The 17,285-nt window shown below is 30.5% G+C and overlaps 4 protein-coding genes across 5 annotated transcripts; 2 read left to right on the forward strand and 2 right to left on the reverse strand.

Annotated features, from left to right (window-relative positions):
- The first annotated feature begins 5,888 nt into the window (after positions 1–5,888).
- Positions 5,889–8,715, forward strand: LOC145759789 (acid sphingomyelinase-like phosphodiesterase 3b). Its single transcript, XM_082573636.1, has 7 exons — positions 5,889–6,090; positions 6,269–6,355; positions 6,729–6,976; positions 7,233–7,402; positions 7,619–7,807; positions 7,968–8,093; positions 8,274–8,715. Exons 1-7 carry the CDS (start codon positions 5,900–5,902, stop codon positions 8,667–8,669), a joined length of 1,407 nt encoding a protein of 468 aa, XP_082429762.1. The 5' UTR covers positions 5,889–5,899; the 3' UTR covers positions 8,670–8,715.
- Positions 8,716–8,979: 264 nt separating this feature from the next.
- LOC145760124 (acid sphingomyelinase-like phosphodiesterase 3b) lies at positions 8,980–11,802 on the forward strand. Its single transcript, XM_082573995.1, has 7 exons — positions 8,980–9,251; positions 9,432–9,518; positions 9,643–9,890; positions 9,993–10,162; positions 10,257–10,445; positions 10,674–10,793; positions 10,949–11,802. Exons 1-7 carry the CDS (start codon positions 9,055–9,057, stop codon positions 11,339–11,341), a joined length of 1,404 nt encoding a protein of 467 aa, XP_082430121.1. The 5' UTR covers positions 8,980–9,054; the 3' UTR covers positions 11,342–11,802.
- On the reverse strand, positions 11,476–15,662 carry LOC145760123 (GMP synthase [glutamine-hydrolyzing]-like). Of its 2 annotated transcripts, XR_014286576.1 has the most exons (12): positions 15,175–15,662; positions 14,961–15,086; positions 14,463–14,620; positions 14,058–14,228; positions 13,852–13,987; positions 13,457–13,661; positions 13,178–13,325; positions 12,982–13,089; positions 12,633–12,794; positions 12,460–12,570; positions 11,725–12,110; positions 11,476–11,590 (listed from the first exon to the last, which is right to left on the reverse strand). XR_014286576.1 is itself a non-coding variant. In XM_082573994.1 (11 exons), the coding sequence occupies exons 1-11, from the start codon at positions 15,623–15,625 to the stop codon at positions 11,856–11,858; spliced, it is 2,031 nt and encodes a 676-aa protein (XP_082430120.1). In that variant the 5' UTR covers positions 15,626–15,662; the 3' UTR covers positions 11,618–11,855. The 2 variants fall into 2 exon arrangements, 1 of the variants encoding a protein (XP_082430120.1); XM_082573994.1 differs by lacking the exon at positions 11,476–11,590 and having other exon boundaries at positions 11,618–12,110.
- A 1-nt stretch (position 15,663) lies between these two features.
- LOC145760126 (vacuolar protein-sorting-associated protein 25-like) lies at positions 15,664–17,110 on the reverse strand. Its single transcript, XM_082573996.1, has 2 exons — positions 17,004–17,110; positions 15,664–16,362 (listed from the first exon to the last, which is right to left on the reverse strand). The coding sequence occupies exon 2, from the start codon at positions 16,356–16,358 to the stop codon at positions 15,840–15,842; it is 519 nt and encodes a 172-aa protein (XP_082430122.1). The 5' UTR covers positions 16,359–16,362; positions 17,004–17,110; the 3' UTR covers positions 15,664–15,839.
- Positions 17,111–17,285: the final 175 nt, after the last annotated feature.

Raw genomic sequence — 17,285 nt, forward strand, 5'->3', positions numbered from 1 at the left:
GGTATGAAAATAAATTGCTTTTTTTCGGTAATTAGCTCTAAGAGCTAAGCTCTAAGAGGTATGAAAATTAATTGCATTTTTTTTCGGTAATTAACTCTAAGAGCTAAGCTCTAAAACGTATGAAAATAAGTTGCATTTTTTTTCGGGTAATTAGCTCTAAGAGGTGAACTCTTAAAAGTTAACTCTTAGAGGTTAGCTCTTAGGAGTATGAAAATAAATTGGATTTTTTTTTCGATAATTAGCTCTAAGAGGTATAAAAATTAATTGCATTTTTTTTCGGGTAATTAGCTCTAAGAGGTGAGCTCTTAGAGGTTAGCTCTTAGAGGTATGAAATTAAATTGCATTTTTCCGGGTAATTAGCTCTAAGAGCTAAGCTCTAAGAGCTAAGCTCTAAGAGGTATAAAAATAAATTGCAAATTTTTTTGAATTTTATATTGCCTATTTTCGGTAATTAGCTCTAAGAGCTAAGCTCTAAGAAGTATGAAAATAAATTGCATTTTTTTTCGGGTAATTAGCTTTAAGAGGTAAGCTCTTAGAGGTTAGCTCTTATAGGTATGAAAATAAATTGCATTTTTTTTTCGGTAATTAGCTCTAAGAGGTATGAAAATAAATTGCATTTTTTTTCGGGTAATTAGCTCTAAGAGGTGAGCTCTTAGAGGTTAACTCTTAGAAGTTAGCTCTTAGAGGTATGAAAATAAATTGCATTTTTTTTCGGTAATTAGCTCTAAGAACTAAGCTCTAAGAGCTAAGCTCTAACAGCTAAGCTCTAAAAGGTATGAAAATAAATTGCATTTTTTTTCGGGTAATTAGCTGTAAGAGGTAAGCTCTAAGAGGTGAGCTCTAAGAGGTATGAAACTAAATTGCATTTTTTTTTCGGTAATTAGCTCTAAGAGCTAAACTGTAAGAGGTATAAAAATAAATTGCAAATTTTATGTAAAATAAATTGCAAATTTTTTTGATTTTTATATTGCCTATTTTCGGTAATTAGCTCTAAGACCTAAATTCTAAGAGCTAAGCTCTAAGAAGTATGAAAATAAATTGCATTTTTTTCGGGTAATTAGCTTTAAGAGGTAAGCTCTTAGCGGTTAGCTCTTATAGGTATGAAAATAAATTGCATTTTTTTTCGGTAATTAGCTCTAAGAGCTAAGCTCTAAGAGGTATGAAAATAAATTGCATTTTTTTTTCGGGTAATTAGCTCTAAGAGGTGAGCTCTTAGAGGTTAACTCTTAAAGGTTAGCTCTTAGATGTATGAAAATAAATTGCATTTTTTTTTGGTAATTAGCTCTAAGAGGTATGAAAATAAATTGCATTTTTTTCTGGTAATTAGCTGTAAGAAGTAAGCTCTAAGAAGTGAGCTCTAAGAGGTGTGAAACTAAATTGCATTTTTTTCGGTAATTAGCTCTAAGAGGTGAGCTCTAAGAGGTATGAAACTAAATTGCATTTTTTTTCGGTAATTAGCTCTAAGAGCTAAGCTTTAAGAGGTAAGCTCTAAGAGGTAAGCTCTAAGAGGTATGAAAATAAATTGCATTTTTTCCGGGTAATTAGCTGTAAGAGGTAAGCTCTAAGAGGTTTTAGCTCTTAGAGGTATAAAAGTAAATTGCATTTTTTTAGGTAATTAACTCTAAGAGGTGAGCTCTTAGAGGTTAGCTCTTAAAGGTATGAAAATAAATTGCATTTTTTTCGGGTAATTAGCTCTAAGAGGTGAGCTCTTAAAAGTTAGCTCTTAGAGGTTAGCTCTTAGAGGTATAAAAGTAAATTTCATTTTTTTCGGGTAATTAGCTCTAAGAGGTGAGCTCTTAAAAGTTAGCTCTTAGAGGTTAGCTCTTAGAGGTATAAAAGTAAATTGCATTTTTTTCGGGTAATTAGCTCTAAGAGGTGAGCTCTTAAAAGTTAGCTCTTAGAGGTTAGCTCTTAGAGGTATAAAAGTAAATTGCATTTTTTTAGGTAATTAACTCTAAGAGGTGAGCTCTTAGAGGTTAGCTCTTAAAGGTATGAAAATAAATTGCATTTTTTTCGGGTAATTAGCTCTAAGAGGTGAGCTCTTAAAAGTTAGCTCTTAGAGGTTAGCTCTTAGAGGTATAAAAGTAAATTGCATTTTTTTCGGGTAATTAGCTCTAAGAGGTGAGCTCTTAAAAGTTAGCTCTTAGAGGTTAGCTCTTAGAGGTATAAAAGTAAATTGCATTTTTTTTCGGGTAATTAGCTCTTTTATCTTGAATGTTAGTTCTTAGAGCTTAGCTTTTAGAGCTAATTACCGAAATAAAAATGCAATTTATTTTCATACCTCTAAGAGCTAACCTCTAAGAGTTAACCTCTAAGAGCTCACCTCTTTTTTTGAAAAAAATTAAAAAATTTTAAATCGAAAATTAATTGTTCTGTTGGCACTGCACGGGTCCAATAAACCTGTTTACAAAATATTTTTTTTAAATATTAATATTCATAAAAGTTATAACACTTTTATTAAAATTTGATGAAGCCTCAAAACCTAAAATTTTATATTTTATTAGACGCGCATTGACCTAACTAACATTCAAGATAAAACATTTCGCAAAAATTTTCAGTAAAACAAAAGGTTACAGCAAATTTTTATTCTGGGTTTAATTTGGTCACGTGATATTTTTGGCCAATGCTATTGAATACAAATTTTTTTTAAAAAATTAAAAATTTTTCCAATAAACGTTTAAAAAAGATATTGGTTTACAACATTAACTAACTAAGAAAACAAGATTTTTTTTCAGATCCACAGCTTTACAAAATGATGTTGCTTTATGATTGACAACGATGTGTAATTGTTCAGACAACTAAAAGCCACAAGATCGGTAACTATTTATCAAATTATGTTGTTAAAGCAAAAAGTAACATCAAAGTAATAAAATTATTTATGTTTTTATTAACTTTAATTCTTTTGCTTTCCCGGTTGTATAAAATTTAATTAAAACTACTTTTTTTTAACCATGATATTTAATTTAAAGCTAAATATAACTTGTTTTATTAATATTATACAAAAATTTAAAAAAAAACTTTGTTGTACGTGTGCTGTGTAGTGTTAGAATAGTGTTTTGTTTATTAATAACATAAGGGTTTAACACTTTAAAGTTATATATACTCAGATTTTGCAAAGTAAAACTTCTTTTGAATATAAAACAGCTTTAATTTACATGTCGTCACAATTACGTCGTTACACAGAGGGGGCTAGCAAGAGGGAATTAAAAAAAGTATTTAAAAAAGGAAACCATTTTTTTTATTTGAAAAGATAAATAAAATTCCCCACAATTAAAATTTAACTTTGCAAAAAGAAACGTCTTTTAAAAAGTTTTAATTTTTAAAAAGGTTTACAATTTAAGACTAACTGAGTTATTAGAAAAAAATTTAATAAATAAGTTAAAAAGTTAAATAGAAAATAAAGTTTGAGATTTATTTAAAAATTAAATGAAAAAAATTAAAGAATTCTTGTTTAGTGCTAGAATAGACTTATGTTAAACATTTGAGCTATTTGAAATATTGGAGTCGTTTTGGTAGTATTATTTTATAGGGATGTAGCCTAAAGTATTAAAAATAATTTTTATTATTAGTATTAGTTTTTGGAACTTGCCGCATTCAGGCTTATCAAAAACCTTATAAAGTATGTTTGTAGTCTTAACACAAACTTTAAAAAAGTAAAGAAGGCGTTGACACACATAACTATAAAAAAAAAATGTTGCGCCAGTTCGCTGCTGGACTTAAATGTAATTAAAATATTTTTTTTCATTTATGCAAGATTGCTGTATTCTACAAATTTATGTTTAATGTTATAGACCTATAAACATACGAAAAAAAATGTTAAAGAGATGGTTCGGTCGCAGGGTTTCTTTTTTAATTATGTTAAAATTTTTCCAACTTGCACGAGGATACCATTATTTTAAAAATTGGTCGCGTAGTTTTTGAGATATCGGAATTTGAAGGTAAATATTGTAAATAGGGAAATTCCCTATACTCGCGAGTCACGTGACGCACGACGTCATCGTAAGATCATACGCTGGCAGTCATAGAGAAATAACCTTAATTTGCCCTCTCTGAGCCGTTTTTTGTCCTTTTTTAAATTTTTTTTAACAAACTTAGCATGATAAGCAAAATTTATCCATATTATATAAGACAGTTGTTACTTTTTAAATATTTTTAATTGTATATATTAGTATCTCTATGATTTTAACTGCAAATCCCGATATCTCAAAAACTACGCGACCAATTTTTAAAATAATGGTATCCTCGTGCAAGTTGTAAAAATTACAACATAATTAAAAAAGAACTTCTTTGACCGAACCATCTCTTTAAATTAAAATAACTTTTATAAAAATGTTAATAAATCAGAAACAAAACTATTATAGTTGGTTTAACTTGTTAATTAAAACGATGTATGGCAGGAGAAAGATCATTTGTTGGTTTTTTATAGGATTGATTGTAAAACTGCTTATTAGGTTGTTATCGTCAAATAAAAAAAAACTACTCCGATAGCTTGATAAAAACATTTTTTGTCATATTATGTTATAATATTATCAGCAACTTTTTTTGATTTATTAGTAGGGGGTCGCTTTTAGTCAGATTCAAAGTTTTATCGCTAAATTATCCGGACTTAACGCACGTGCGCACGCCTCTAAATCTTTAAAATCTTATCTCACCAAAAAATAGCGTCAGGCGATCCCGTTTCTTTAAACTCGATATCTGGTCATTTCACTAAAATAAAGCCAAATACCTGATCTAAAAAAATTAAAATTTCTGAATTTAAAACGTAATTTTTAATATTTTTTTATACACTTTGATTTAAGTCAGAGTTTTACCTAAATAACCACACATTTTACTTGTGGCCTTTATTAAACATTTACATAACTAATATAAACATACCTTTAATTTGTCAAATCCAGCAATACGCAATTCTTTTGTTGATACAAAATGTCATCATAAACTTTTAATCGTTAAAATTCAAACAATCTATTTGAAACATATAATCTATATTTTAGTTAACTTACTTTATTGCATAGATTCTGCATACCTAATATTTTAACTTCAAATAAACTGCTAGAGTTAAACAATCACGTTATCAGCGTCCTCTCTTTATTCCTCGAGCAGCGACTGTCCGACTTGTTACGTCATACAATTTATCCTCGATGTTTAAATTTAATCACAATCTAGTTTTCGATTTTATTTCAAGAAACTTCGGTGAGTTTTGTTTATTATTTTGTTTAATATATACAACCTAGTTATATTGTATGGCATTTGCATTAATATATGTTAATGTGTTTCTTTTTTATGTGTTAAAAACTCGTTTGGATGGAGTCATAAGTAACAATTTTAACGCTTTATTGTTCTATTTAATACCTACTTCCAAAATGTTACGATATATGAATATATTAATTTTTTCTGTATCCAAACTTTTAGTCGTATTATTTTAGTAGAAATGTTTTTTAAATGTTTTCAATACGACAAATACAGAAAAAAGAAAATTACGAACGTGGCAATACTGCAAAAAAGACAATATTTGCATAAGGTTAATATTTAGCTTTAAAGTTGGGCAGTATTCGTTTTTAAAAAAAGGACATTACCAAAGGATAATAAAGTCAGAGAAAATTTTATGTTTAAAAGAAACTTAGTGAAGTGTTTTTCAATTATTTTTCTAAATTAGCAATGGTTCAATGGTTGTGGGTTATATTTGACAAGTAATGTAAAGTATTGAAAAATTACAAGCAGGAAGTATATGCTTGCCAATTAAAAATCGGAGAATATACTCTGTTATAAAAAGAAACAGTTTTTGATTTGGTTTTGTACTGGGTCTTTTTATCATAACGTTACCCTCTATTGGCATTTGCATTAAAATTAATCTCAATATCAATTTGTACAATTAATTTGGCAGAGTTTTAGCTAACAAAAAATGCTGCGATTTCTAGTGAGTCTGGTTATTTTCAATGTGCTTGTTTTTACTAAAGCACAAACTACGGGAAAGTTCTGGCACATCAGTGATTTGCACTTAGATTTTTATTACGACTTAAACTCACCACAAGAAGTTTGCCCTTCTTCGTTTGGTGCTGATACTCCAAACGCCGGACCATGGGGCGATTACAGGTAAGTTGTAAGCATTATACAATGTTCATCTACTACATAACAGAAATTTCAGATAGGAAATTATATTTTTTTGTAGTAAAGCGTCTGCTGCTTTATAACTTTACATTTTATAAATTTTTTCTTCATTTTATAAAATATAAATGTTGAATAAAAGAACAAATTTGGGATGTTTTTGTAGGTGTGATTCGCCAATAAAACTAATCACCTCTGCTATTGACACAATGGTAGCTAAAGAACCAAATCCAGATTTTATAATTTGGACTGGGTAAGATTTTAAATAACATTTTAAAACTTGATTCTTTAAATCTTTGCTTGTATAATTTACATATATCTATTTGCTTTGCAAAGTTATTTTATATTTGATTAAATAACTATCCTTTTGCTAATATTGACTTGATGACAACGTGTATGTATTTCCTTTGTTTAATTGTGTAAATGCAATTTCCCTTTACTCAGTACATGAGTAAGACAAGTAACTGAAAATATCCAATATATTTTGAATTGATATTAACCAGAGCCCATGGGAAATTAACCAATATAGGCTATGATCGATAAAAAATTCTAATGTACTGGAAAGTACAAAATATTTATTCAAGTTAACCTTATAATTAGTACAACAATTTAAATGTTACTTATAGGGACGACACTTTACATACAAACGACGAAGAAAAATATTTGGGCGAGAAGTTGGTTTTAGAAGTTATATCAAACTTGACAAATCTTATTCAAACCGCTTTCCCGCAAACAAAAGTATTTTCTGCACTTGGCAATCACGACTACCATCCGAAAAGTCAGTTTCCTGCTAAACCTAATTCAATAATAAGCTCAGTTGCAGACATGTGGAAACCGTGGTTAACCGATGCACAGTATGAGCAGTTTAATATAAGTAAGTCGTAAAAGTTTAACAGCGCTATTTGTGACTTGTTATAATGGCCCAAATTCAACTCAACCCTATGATAATTCAACCTCTACAATTATAACATACGAATATAGGGTATTATTATATTGGTTTGCTAGTGCTATGTGGTTAAATGGTTAAATTGACTATTAGCATATAAGCAGACGAAATAGTTTTGTCAAATTTGGATATTTAATAACGCTTTTTCTATATAAGTAAAATACATTTTAATTGACTTTTATAGCTGGGTATTACAGTGGTTCAGTAACTGGATTTCCAGGGTTAAACATCGTTGTGCTCAACACAAATATATGGTATACAAGCAATAAGGTTGTAAGCGGGACTGGTGACCCAAACAATCATTTTCAGTGGTTGGAAAATGTTTTGAGCGACATTCGAGCATCGAAAGAAAAAGTAAGTAGCGATCTGGGTTCAAATTCCTTCAGTAATGTGTTTACGCCAGTTTACGCCAGTTAAAAAATGGTATATAAATGATTATATAGACATTATAGGGGATAGTTTACTTAGTAATAACAAAGTGAACGTATAAGCTATTTTTGTACATTCCAACACGGTGTTAACATTAATTATACTTAAATGTAATTTACTGGCTAACACATGATTATTTAGACATATATTATTGGCCACATTCCGCCCGGATATTTTGAACTGGTCGACTACAAGTATTGGTATTACGAGGACTATAACGCCAGATATGTCGAAATCATAAGAAAATTCAGTGACGTCATTGTTGGTCAATTCTTTGGTCATCACCATACGGACACTTATCGAATGTTTTATGACGAAGACGGAGCGCCGGTGTGTAACATATTAAACAGTAAAATTTGACGTAAATTCGGACCAAGCACAGGTTTTAAAAATATTATTGAATAAATTAGATAAAATTTTATTCCATTGCAAATATTGGAATGTTTGGCATCATGCCACAGTGGTTTGTGTAATACTTCTTCTTTTAAAGATATCTTCTCTGATGATAACTCCGGGAGTGACTCCGTGGATGACAACTCTTCCCCAAGCTGACAACGGAGCAAATAATCCAGGGATTCGACTTTTTGAATTTGACAAAACCACCTTCGTTCCAAAGGTTTACATTTTTACCTTTTAGAAAACATTTTTTAACTAATAAAAAACGTTCTTACTTTCCAAATAAAAACACGAACAAAAACGCTTTCTTTGCTAAGTCAAAATGTTTTCTTAAAATTAACAAAATATAATTTTTCCACAAAATCTTAAAATTAGAAATCAGCACATTTTATGTTTTTAGGACTACCAGCAATACTATTTAAATCTTGAGGAAGCAAATAAGCAGAATCAAGCCACTTGGAAAGAGGAATACAAGGCAACAACAGCTTATGGGATCCCAGATCTTAGTCATTCTTCTTTGCATGCTCTCTCAGAGAAATTAAAAAATGCTGACGTCAGCTGCCAGGATTGCACCAACAACATTCTTATGCAAAAATTCTTTTTATACAACTCGGTCTCTTACAACAAGATCTACTGCGATGAAGATTGCCAAAGATTGCAAGTTTGCGCGGTCAAGGAAGTAGAATATGAGCAATATCGCAAGTGTGTTCAAAATGTAGCAATCCGTAATTTATTCAGTTATACTTTAGTCACAATTGTAGCTGTAATCAATGTGCTTTATATATTTATTTCGTAACCATTTAATTAATTTTTCTTTTAATGTTGACAGCAATTGTTTTTAAATGGCATTCAATGTTTGCACCTTTGTAATTTTCCTGAGATTTTCTTTGCTTAGCATATACTTCGTTACCACTTTTAAATAATAATGCGCAATCTAGGTTAAAGTGTTTGCTCAAGGATAGTTCTCTCTAGGGAAAATTAATAACATTTACTTGAACCAAATATTGCTGTAATAGGAAGTAAAAAACTCAACGATTGCGGTTATTATAGATATATAAAATAAATTCAAGCAAGCAACTGCTAGGACCTTAGGGCATAGTTTTAAATTCAAAATATTAAAGCCCTTTTCTGGTCAACGCTTGAAAGTGTATTTGCTTGTATTGAAAGGTTTTGAATATAAGATGAAGAGTTCCATATTAGTTCTGCTTATCATTGCGTTTTGCACAGCAAATATTTACGCAGCAACAGGGAAATTCTGGCATATCAGTGATTTGCATTTAGATTTTTATTACAACCTAGATAATAGTTCATCCCAAAAAGCTTGTCCATCTTCATATGGCAAGTCTACAATCAACGCAGGGCCGTGGGGTGACTACAGGTAAAATATATTTCGAATACACATTAAAAGTGTTTAAAAGTGATAGTGTACATAACGTTGTTTCAACAACCGTCTGCTCTTTGTGAGTGTTAGCTCATTTATCTTAAAATAAACCCGCAGCAGCCGTAAATGTGTAAATGAGTTGTTGACATTTATTTAATGACGGTTGTTTAAATGTAGATGTGATTCACCAATGAAGTTGATCAAATCAGCCATCAATGCAATGGTCGATATTAATGACAAACCTGACTTTATTTTCTGGACCGGGTAGGTGTAATTCTTACAACCAAGTAAAATATGTAAAATATTAACGCAAGATTCTGTATGACGAAGTTTCCATAACGGTATGCAAATTTATTTCGAATGACCTTTGTTAATTTTTAATATTTAGAGATGATGTTCTGCACACTAATAACGAGACAAAATATTTGAGCGAAGATCTTGTCCTGCAAGTAATTTCAAATTTAACCGAACTTATACAAAATGCTTTTCCTAACACAACCGTATTTTCTGCTCTCGGAAACCATGACTATTACCTAAAAAATCAATTTCCAGCAGCTCCAAATAACATCATATCCTCAGTTGCAAATATGTGGAGACCGTGGCTAAACGAAGACCAGTATCGTCAGTTTAATATCAGTAAGTAGAATGTAGAACTGGCTTTGGTCAAAAAGACCAAGAAAGTATTCTTGTACTAAATGCCTTGCAACCTCAATACTACCTCATTACTTCTTATTACAGCTGGATATTACATTAAGATGGTGCCTGGATTTCCGTACTTACACGTTATTGTTCTTAACACAAATATTTGGTACCATACAAATCGTGAGGTGAACGGCACTGGGGACCCAAATAACCATTTTAAATGGTTTGAAGAGCAACTAAGTGAAATACGACAAAAAAAGTCAAAGGTAAAATTCTATAGAATTGCATTTGGTAAAGAAAAATTTTTCTCGGCTTAATCATATCAAAGTAATTTTTCCATATTTTTCTTTCTTTTTGAAGACATTCATTATTGGCCATATCCCGCCAGGGTATTACGACCTTTCTTTCGACGTAAGGTTTTATTATAAAGAGTACAACGAACGTTTCATTTCCATTATTCAAAATTATCATGACGTCATCGTTGGGCAATTTTTTGGACATCATCACACCGATAACTTCAGAATGTTTTACAACAAAAATGGAGACGCGGTAGGCTCAAAGTTTAAATATAAATAAAAGGCTACACGCTAAACTAATCCAAAACATTTTATAAACACTCTTTACTGATGATTATTCAAAATAATTAAAAGCCAACTTTGTCTTTGGCAACTCAACCCGAAGAATGAACTAGAAGTTGTTGTTAGGTTGATTTGCTTGGATCAAATTGGCATGAATATTCCTTTTATATATTGATTAAATAACTTCCACATTTTACAGATATCTTCCTTGCTACTTACTCCTGCAATAACACCTTGGATTTCATCATACCTGGACGCATCTGGTAATAACCCTGGAATAAGGTTGTTTGAATTCGACACGACATCATTCCTGCTAACTGTATGTACTTCTTATAGATACTTGATCCTTGAATTAATATGGATTAATATGCATTGCAAACATTTATCTTGAGAGCTTAACTATATTAGAATATTATAGATAGCAACATACATACTTTAAACTTTTTTTTACGGTTAATTTTATTTAAATTGTAGGATTATGTGCAGTACTACCTTAACCTTACCCAAGCTAATGAACAACACTTTGCCAATTGGAGTGTTGAATATAGAGCAACAGAAGCATATAAAATACCGAATCTAAGCACAGCCTTCCTTCAAATCTTATCAGAACGACTAAAAAATGCTGATGTTAACTGTACAGAGTGTAGTGACAACATACTCTTACAGGATTTTAACTTATATACCACAGTGTCGTTTAACCAGGAATATTGTGACACAGATTGCCAAAGAAGACAAGTTTGTGCCATACAAAACCTAGGTACAGATAACTATCAGAAATGTATTTCTGGTCAAAGTGTACATGTAAGTGCAAAGGGTTGGATGATGTATGTTTGTGGGCTCGTTAGTTACTTGCTATCGCAAATTTAAACAATTTAATGTTAACGAAATATATATTTAAAGTGGACCTTGTTTTGTAAATTAAAATATGCTTTATAATTAATGTATTTAAGCACAACAAACCTATAAAAACCAGTAAAACTACAACCAAATGCCTTCCCAATAATGTTACCGAATAAATTTATAGTCTTGTTAATTTGTATGTAAAACTAAAGAATTCTAACAGAAAGCTGAAGGACCAACGACTTAACCTCTACTTCAACAATATCTTCTGCAAACCTAAATTAACAAACTAATTATTTTTTATTTAATTTTAATAGGTCTAGGACATTAACATTGGTAACAAATTATAGCAGTAATGTTGAACATAAAACATTGTTGAATATATTAAAACAATCAAGTTTGGTTTGTACTTCTTTCGAATATCTTGAATATTCTTTTTCAAAGTGGTTGGAAGTCTTGAAATTTTTCAACATCATAAAAAGCAAACCCTGGTTTAATGACTTATGCTTTTTTTTTGTAATTGAACATCTAAGCAGCACATTTATTCCCATTCAGTAGTTCCAGGTGGCTTGGATGTAAGATCATACAACACACGAGATATTCCTGGCACCTTTTTTACTTCCTTTACCATCTCAAGTACAACGGTTTCAGGTATATGCTCGTTAGGACGAGCCGCCAGCCCAGTCATAAAATCATTCGTCACGAAAGGACGAAGTACGACTGACCTTTGACACGAGGACTCGCGAGTTAATATTGTATCGCGGTCGAAATGAATTGGTATTAAAACGACTGGCATCTAGAACAAAATAAAATTGTTTTTTTTGTAATCTGTAATAAAGTTCTAAACTCAAATCTGACTCAGACTATCTATAGTAAAAGTATCGCATATTTCAAATCCGAATACAGTTAAATATTAAACGACGTTACAAAATTTAGAATTATAGATAATTGGTAACAACCCCAAATTTCTAGATAGTTTTTAGTTAACTGTTGTCTTATAGAAACAACATAGCTTGAAAAAAATTACTTAAAAGACTGCTAACTATGGATTAATTTACCCATAAGCTTGTAAAGAATTTAAAAAAAATGTCTTATATTTAAATCAGTTTAAACCATTATACAAAGACAACAACAATCTACATTACCTGACTAATATTCTTCATGACCTTGTATTGTTTTAAAACAGCGTGAGCCAGAAAATCACATTCACGAAGGGTTGAAAGAACGTTGAACGAGAGAACAGATGGTGTTATATCCTGGTGTTAAAATAAGTTTTTAATAACATTTTAATATCCACAATAAAAAGCAGTTTTATTACCATTATTGGTTCAGTAACTAGATCTCCAAAAATGTAAGTTATTCTGTTGACTAGATGACAAATTCTTGGAATTGTTTTAGCGAGAAAAAATAGAACTTCCCAGTCTGGAGTGGCAATATTAGAAGATAAACCTACCACATAGCTGTAAGTACGACCATCGCCCTACAAAAAAAATAAAATGAAGGCTTTTATATTATCACTTTGATTTTATAAATTGCATCATTAAAATAATTTTATTTGTCCAAGAATACCAACTCTACTTTTTCTAAGATTTCGAAAAAGTTATATTTTTAAAGGAATACATAATATAAACACTCAATAAATGATGTGAAAATATTTTTGTAAGTACCTGAACACCAACTGATTTAATTGGAAGCAAGGTGGCTTTCATTGGAAATCTTTCAGTGTATTTTCTTAACTTTTCACAATCTTCGTTGGACAAAATGGCATGAATTTTCTAATAAAAACAAAGTTATCTTACATGACAAAAATACTATATAAAAAAGTTAAAATACAAAATAATTTAAAATTAATTTCTTACGTACCTGTAATAGAGCATGAGGTTTATTAATAGCAGTGTTGTAACCAGCTATAAGTCGTAACATTGTCTGTGTATGAGAGAATTCAACACATAAGTAAGGTTCCTCTGCACATATTACTCTGATTGCTAAACCCGGGCCAGGAAATGGATGCCTAAAATGTTTTACACAAGTCAAAAATTACATAAGTTCTCAAGTACAAAACAACAACTTTGTCAAAATTTAGAAAAACTTTTGACCATACAAAACTAACTTGCAAAAAAAAGCAAGAAAATATAAAGATACCTTGTTAAAATGTCCTCCGGAAGACCAAGCCTTTTCCCGATCATGCGGACTTCATCTTTATGAAAATCTTTAAGAGGTTCTAGCACTCTTCCTCTTGCTCTGAGAACACGCACAAGTTCAGTGTCGTTGTGATGTGTTTTAATTGCATCTGCATTATTACTCACTAGTTTTGATGCAGATTCAATTAAATCTGGTCTTAATGTACCTGGAATATTAAGAAAAAAACAATAAGCAAGAGTTCAAAATAAAAACTAAGTAAAAAGTTAAAAATAAGTTTGTAATTCTAATCTTAAAGTAATTTTCAAGTCTTTAATATTTATAAAATATATATTACCCCTTCTTAAATTACATTTATTTAAATAGGTTGCATCTTTAAAATTAATAGACTGAAATACCTTGTGCAAGAATACAATCATCAATTGTTAAACCAAGATCTTGTGCTTCGTTATCAACAATATTCATGAAAGTGTCACCAACTATTTTCCTCTTTTCTTCAGGCTCCAAACTCTGACTTAAAACTCTTGTAATAACCTGTACAAAAAGTATTTTAAGTTACGAAGCCTTTATAGTTTATATACCCTAGTTTACTTATTAAATTTACTTTTCTTTCCTTTCCCTTTGAGTGCTTCATACTTATTGTTGTGGTTGAGTTATAAAAGTTGTTGGCAGCCTTTATAAGTTTCACTTTTATTCCAAGTTGATTCAGAGAATTCACAACTTCATCGGATTCCTTTTTTCTCATAAAACCATTATCGACATGAAGAGCAATAACCTAAATTCCAAGAAAAAATCAATCACAAAATTAAAAGTCAATACATATAAATTTATTTTCTAAAAAAGAAGTTTTCTTCACAAAATCAAGTACACGTAAAGAAAAAGAATTAAATTAGCAAGAAAAAGAATTAAATTAGCTTAAAATTCAACTGCAGAATACTAAATTGCGAATGACTGCAAAAATTTGTTGGTGTAAAATTGAAATCATTACCTATTTAAAATTAATTCTTACTTGTTTAGGGTCGAGTGCTTTATAGCACAATGCAGCCAATACTGATGAGTCAATTCCTCCGCTTACTAACAACAAAACTTTTAAAGTTCCTACTTGTTGCTTGATTTCTTTTAAACAATTTAACTCGCGACTTTCAACGGTAAAAGTTGGTTTCAATCCTGATTTAAACACAAAATAATAAAAAGTTATTTAACAAAAACTAGTTTTAGTTGATCAATAAAATATGGTTCGAAATCGTTTTACTTAATTTACTTAATTAAAAATATAAAATAATTTGATAAATTAAAAAAAAACACGATAATAACAACATTCCTTCAATTGCATTAATTAAAGTAAAAATTTAATTGTAATAAACAAAAAAGAAGACAAAATTTTAACTCATTTTTTTCTTATTGGCTTTACATATACATTAGATCAACTTTTAAAAGCTTAAAAATAATCTGTGATTTTTTATAAACAAACAAGATTTTTTTGAATAAAAATAGCTTAATTTATTACCTGATATTTTGTATAAAAATGTCTTCAAGATTTGTTTTCCATTGGTAGTTAGATCAACTTCGGGATGAAATTGAACCCCGTAAATTTGTTTGCTTTCTTTTGCAATAGCGGTCACCAAATCCTCACCTAAAATTAAAATTTAAACAAAATAATTAACATACATACTTATTTGGTACAAAAATCAACTGTAAAACTTCTATTTCAATTTTCTTACCATATTTTCCAACAACTTTAAACCCACTTGCTACATCCTTCACCGAATCACCATGAGTTAAAAGCACAGTTTGCAATTCAGTATCTAGTTCACTAAAAAGTGTACAACAACTATCAAGAGTTGTTTCAAACTGTCCATCTTCTCTTGCTTTCGTTGTTTCGACAGTGCCTTCAAAAATCTGGTTAATCAATTGCATCCCATAACATATTCCAAGTACAGGAACATCCAAAGCAAATATGTCCGGATCAACTTGGGGAGCTTTCTCGTGATAAACAGAGGCAGGTCCTCCAGACACAATGATGCATTTGCATTCGATCTCTTTTAACTCACCAGCAGGAGTATCAAGTGGAAAGAGCTCGGAGCAGACGCTTAATTCTCGAACTCTGCGATCTATCACTTTTCCATATTGTGAACCAGCATCCAAAATTACAACCTTTGGAGTGTCAGTCATTTTAGGATTTTTATTAATTTAATTTGATTGCCTATGTGCTAGAAAACAAAATACAAGATTATAAGACAGCAAAAGCATTTTCTATATATTATGAACTTCGCATAAAATATCAATCTTAAAACTGTTACTAATTAATTCTAAGTTTTAATAAAAAAAAACTATAAATGCAGCATCACACATAATTATTGCAAAGATTAAGACACTCAATTTTAAATTAACCAAAAAATTTAACCCCTTCATTTCCAATTAGTTCAGCTTTCCCATTCGTTTGAAGCAGTTTTAAAACTCTAATTAAAATTTCATTATCAAGTCCAAAAAATTCCTGAGCCTGTGTGTCTTCTCCTTGTGTTATCTCATGCAAAGTACAAACACTGTTGGCGTTACCAGTTTGTACTGCCCAGTTATAAATAAGATCCGATAATTGTGCTGGAGTTTTCCAAAATACCAAACACGACGTCTTGTTTTTATCTGACCATTCTACATTTCCCTTTTTGCACAAAACTTCTAAAATCTCGACAACAGCTTTTCTGGATAATTTTCTGTTAATTGCTTTGTTTTGGAATAGCGGTAAGCTTTCAACATCTGCAAGTCGAAGTTGAAATATTTTGTGATGTCGGAAGTACAATAATATTAACGAGCACCAAGCTTCTATTTGTTTTGCTTTAGTGTCCTTGTTTACTTGCATTGTGAAAAAGGGTGGAAAATCATATTGCCAAGGCCACTCAAATGTCATATTTCTATTCAAAAAGAATAAGGCTTAAATATCAACAAAATTACTTAAATTTTAATGTAGTTTTTAAGCGTTAAAATGTTTCTATATAATTTAATGAAAGTTGACATTATCACACAAGAAAACCAATGTTTTACTACAATATTATCTAGTTTGTAAGTGGCACCTTAGCATGACTGGCATTTTAATACAAAATTACCGGCAGCGTGGTGTAGTGATAAGAACACTTGCTAAACCACTCATAAGGTCGTGAATTCAATCCCCACTGCTTTCATGCTGTAGCGCCCTTGAGTAAGGCGCTATAAACGGTATGAACTTCTGCTGAGCCAGCACTTGATCAGCAGCATAATTATCGGGCAATTATAATCTATAATATCCCAAACTGCCACAGGCAACTCGAGACTGGGTCGGAGTAACTAATGTTACTCTATGTTTAAGTCGCGCATTCCACTTTCCCATATCAAGGATAAAGATATATACAAAAAAAAATTTATATATCAACAATCTGACAATATAAATAAAAAAGTTTTTAAAAATGTTTTCCAAAAGTTATATATTAACTACAGTTTGTTTAATGCATGCAGTGGTAATTTATGTAATTTAAAACGTTGTTTTTTATTTAAAGACATAAGAAATTCATTTATTTACCTTAAACAGTATGCTCCTTCCTCTTTTCTTTTATAAATTAGATATATCAGATGATAACTCGTTAGCGGCCTTCAGCGATTTGTTTAAAATATTATTACAGCCACTTGAGTGTCAAAAAAGAATTAAAGTATAATACCTCAGTTCCTATTCTACGATCATTAAATTTAAAAGCCTATTAGGTTTTAAAGGAGGGGTCAGGACACAGGGTACCTTATGTTAAAGCCTTGAAGTTGACCTTTCAACATGGAGGATAGACAAAAGTCACTGATGCGCAAAAACCTA

Source organism: Corella eumyota, chromosome 7 (genome assembly GCF_963082875.1).
Source record: "Corella eumyota chromosome 7, kaCorEumy4.1, whole genome shotgun sequence".
Classification (NCBI taxonomy): Eukaryota; Metazoa; Chordata; class Ascidiacea; order Phlebobranchia; family Corellidae; genus Corella; species Corella eumyota.

Excerpts from the sequence above, each read along its gene's own strand:
- LOC145759789 (XM_082573636.1), top strand. The coding sequence starts at position 5,900 with ATGCTGCGATTTCTAGTGAGTCTGGTTATTTTCAATGTGCTTGTTTTT. Across the intron at positions 6,091-6,268 it reads GGACCATGGGGCGATTACAG|GTGTGATTCGCCAATAAAAC; the intron begins GTAAGTTGTAAG and ends ATGTTTTTGTAG. Across the intron at positions 6,977-7,232 it reads GTATGAGCAGTTTAATATAA|CTGGGTATTACAGTGGTTCA; the intron begins GTAAGTCGTAAA and ends TGACTTTTATAG.
- LOC145760123 (XM_082573994.1), bottom strand. The coding sequence starts at position 15,625 with ATGACTGACACTCCAAAGGTTGTAATTTTGGATGCTGGTTCACAATAT. Across the intron at positions 15,087-15,174 it reads TAAAGTTGTTGGAAAATATG|GTGAGGATTTGGTGACCGCT; the intron begins GTAAGAAAATTG and ends TTTTAATTTTAG. Across the intron at positions 13,662-13,851 it reads TGATTGTATTCTTGCACAAG|GTACATTAAGACCAGATTTA; the intron begins GTATTTCAGTCT and ends TTAATATTCCAG.
- LOC145760124 (XM_082573995.1), top strand. The coding sequence starts at position 9,055 with ATGAAGAGTTCCATATTAGTTCTGCTTATCATTGCGTTTTGCACAGCA. Across the intron at positions 10,163-10,256 it reads TACGACAAAAAAAGTCAAAG|ACATTCATTATTGGCCATAT; the intron begins GTAAAATTCTAT and ends TTCTTTTTGAAG. Across the intron at positions 10,794-10,948 it reads CGACATCATTCCTGCTAACT|GATTATGTGCAGTACTACCT; the intron begins GTATGTACTTCT and ends TTTAAATTGTAG.
- LOC145760126 (XM_082573996.1), bottom strand. The coding sequence starts at position 16,358 with ATGACATTTGAGTGGCCTTGGCAATATGATTTTCCACCCTTTTTCACA.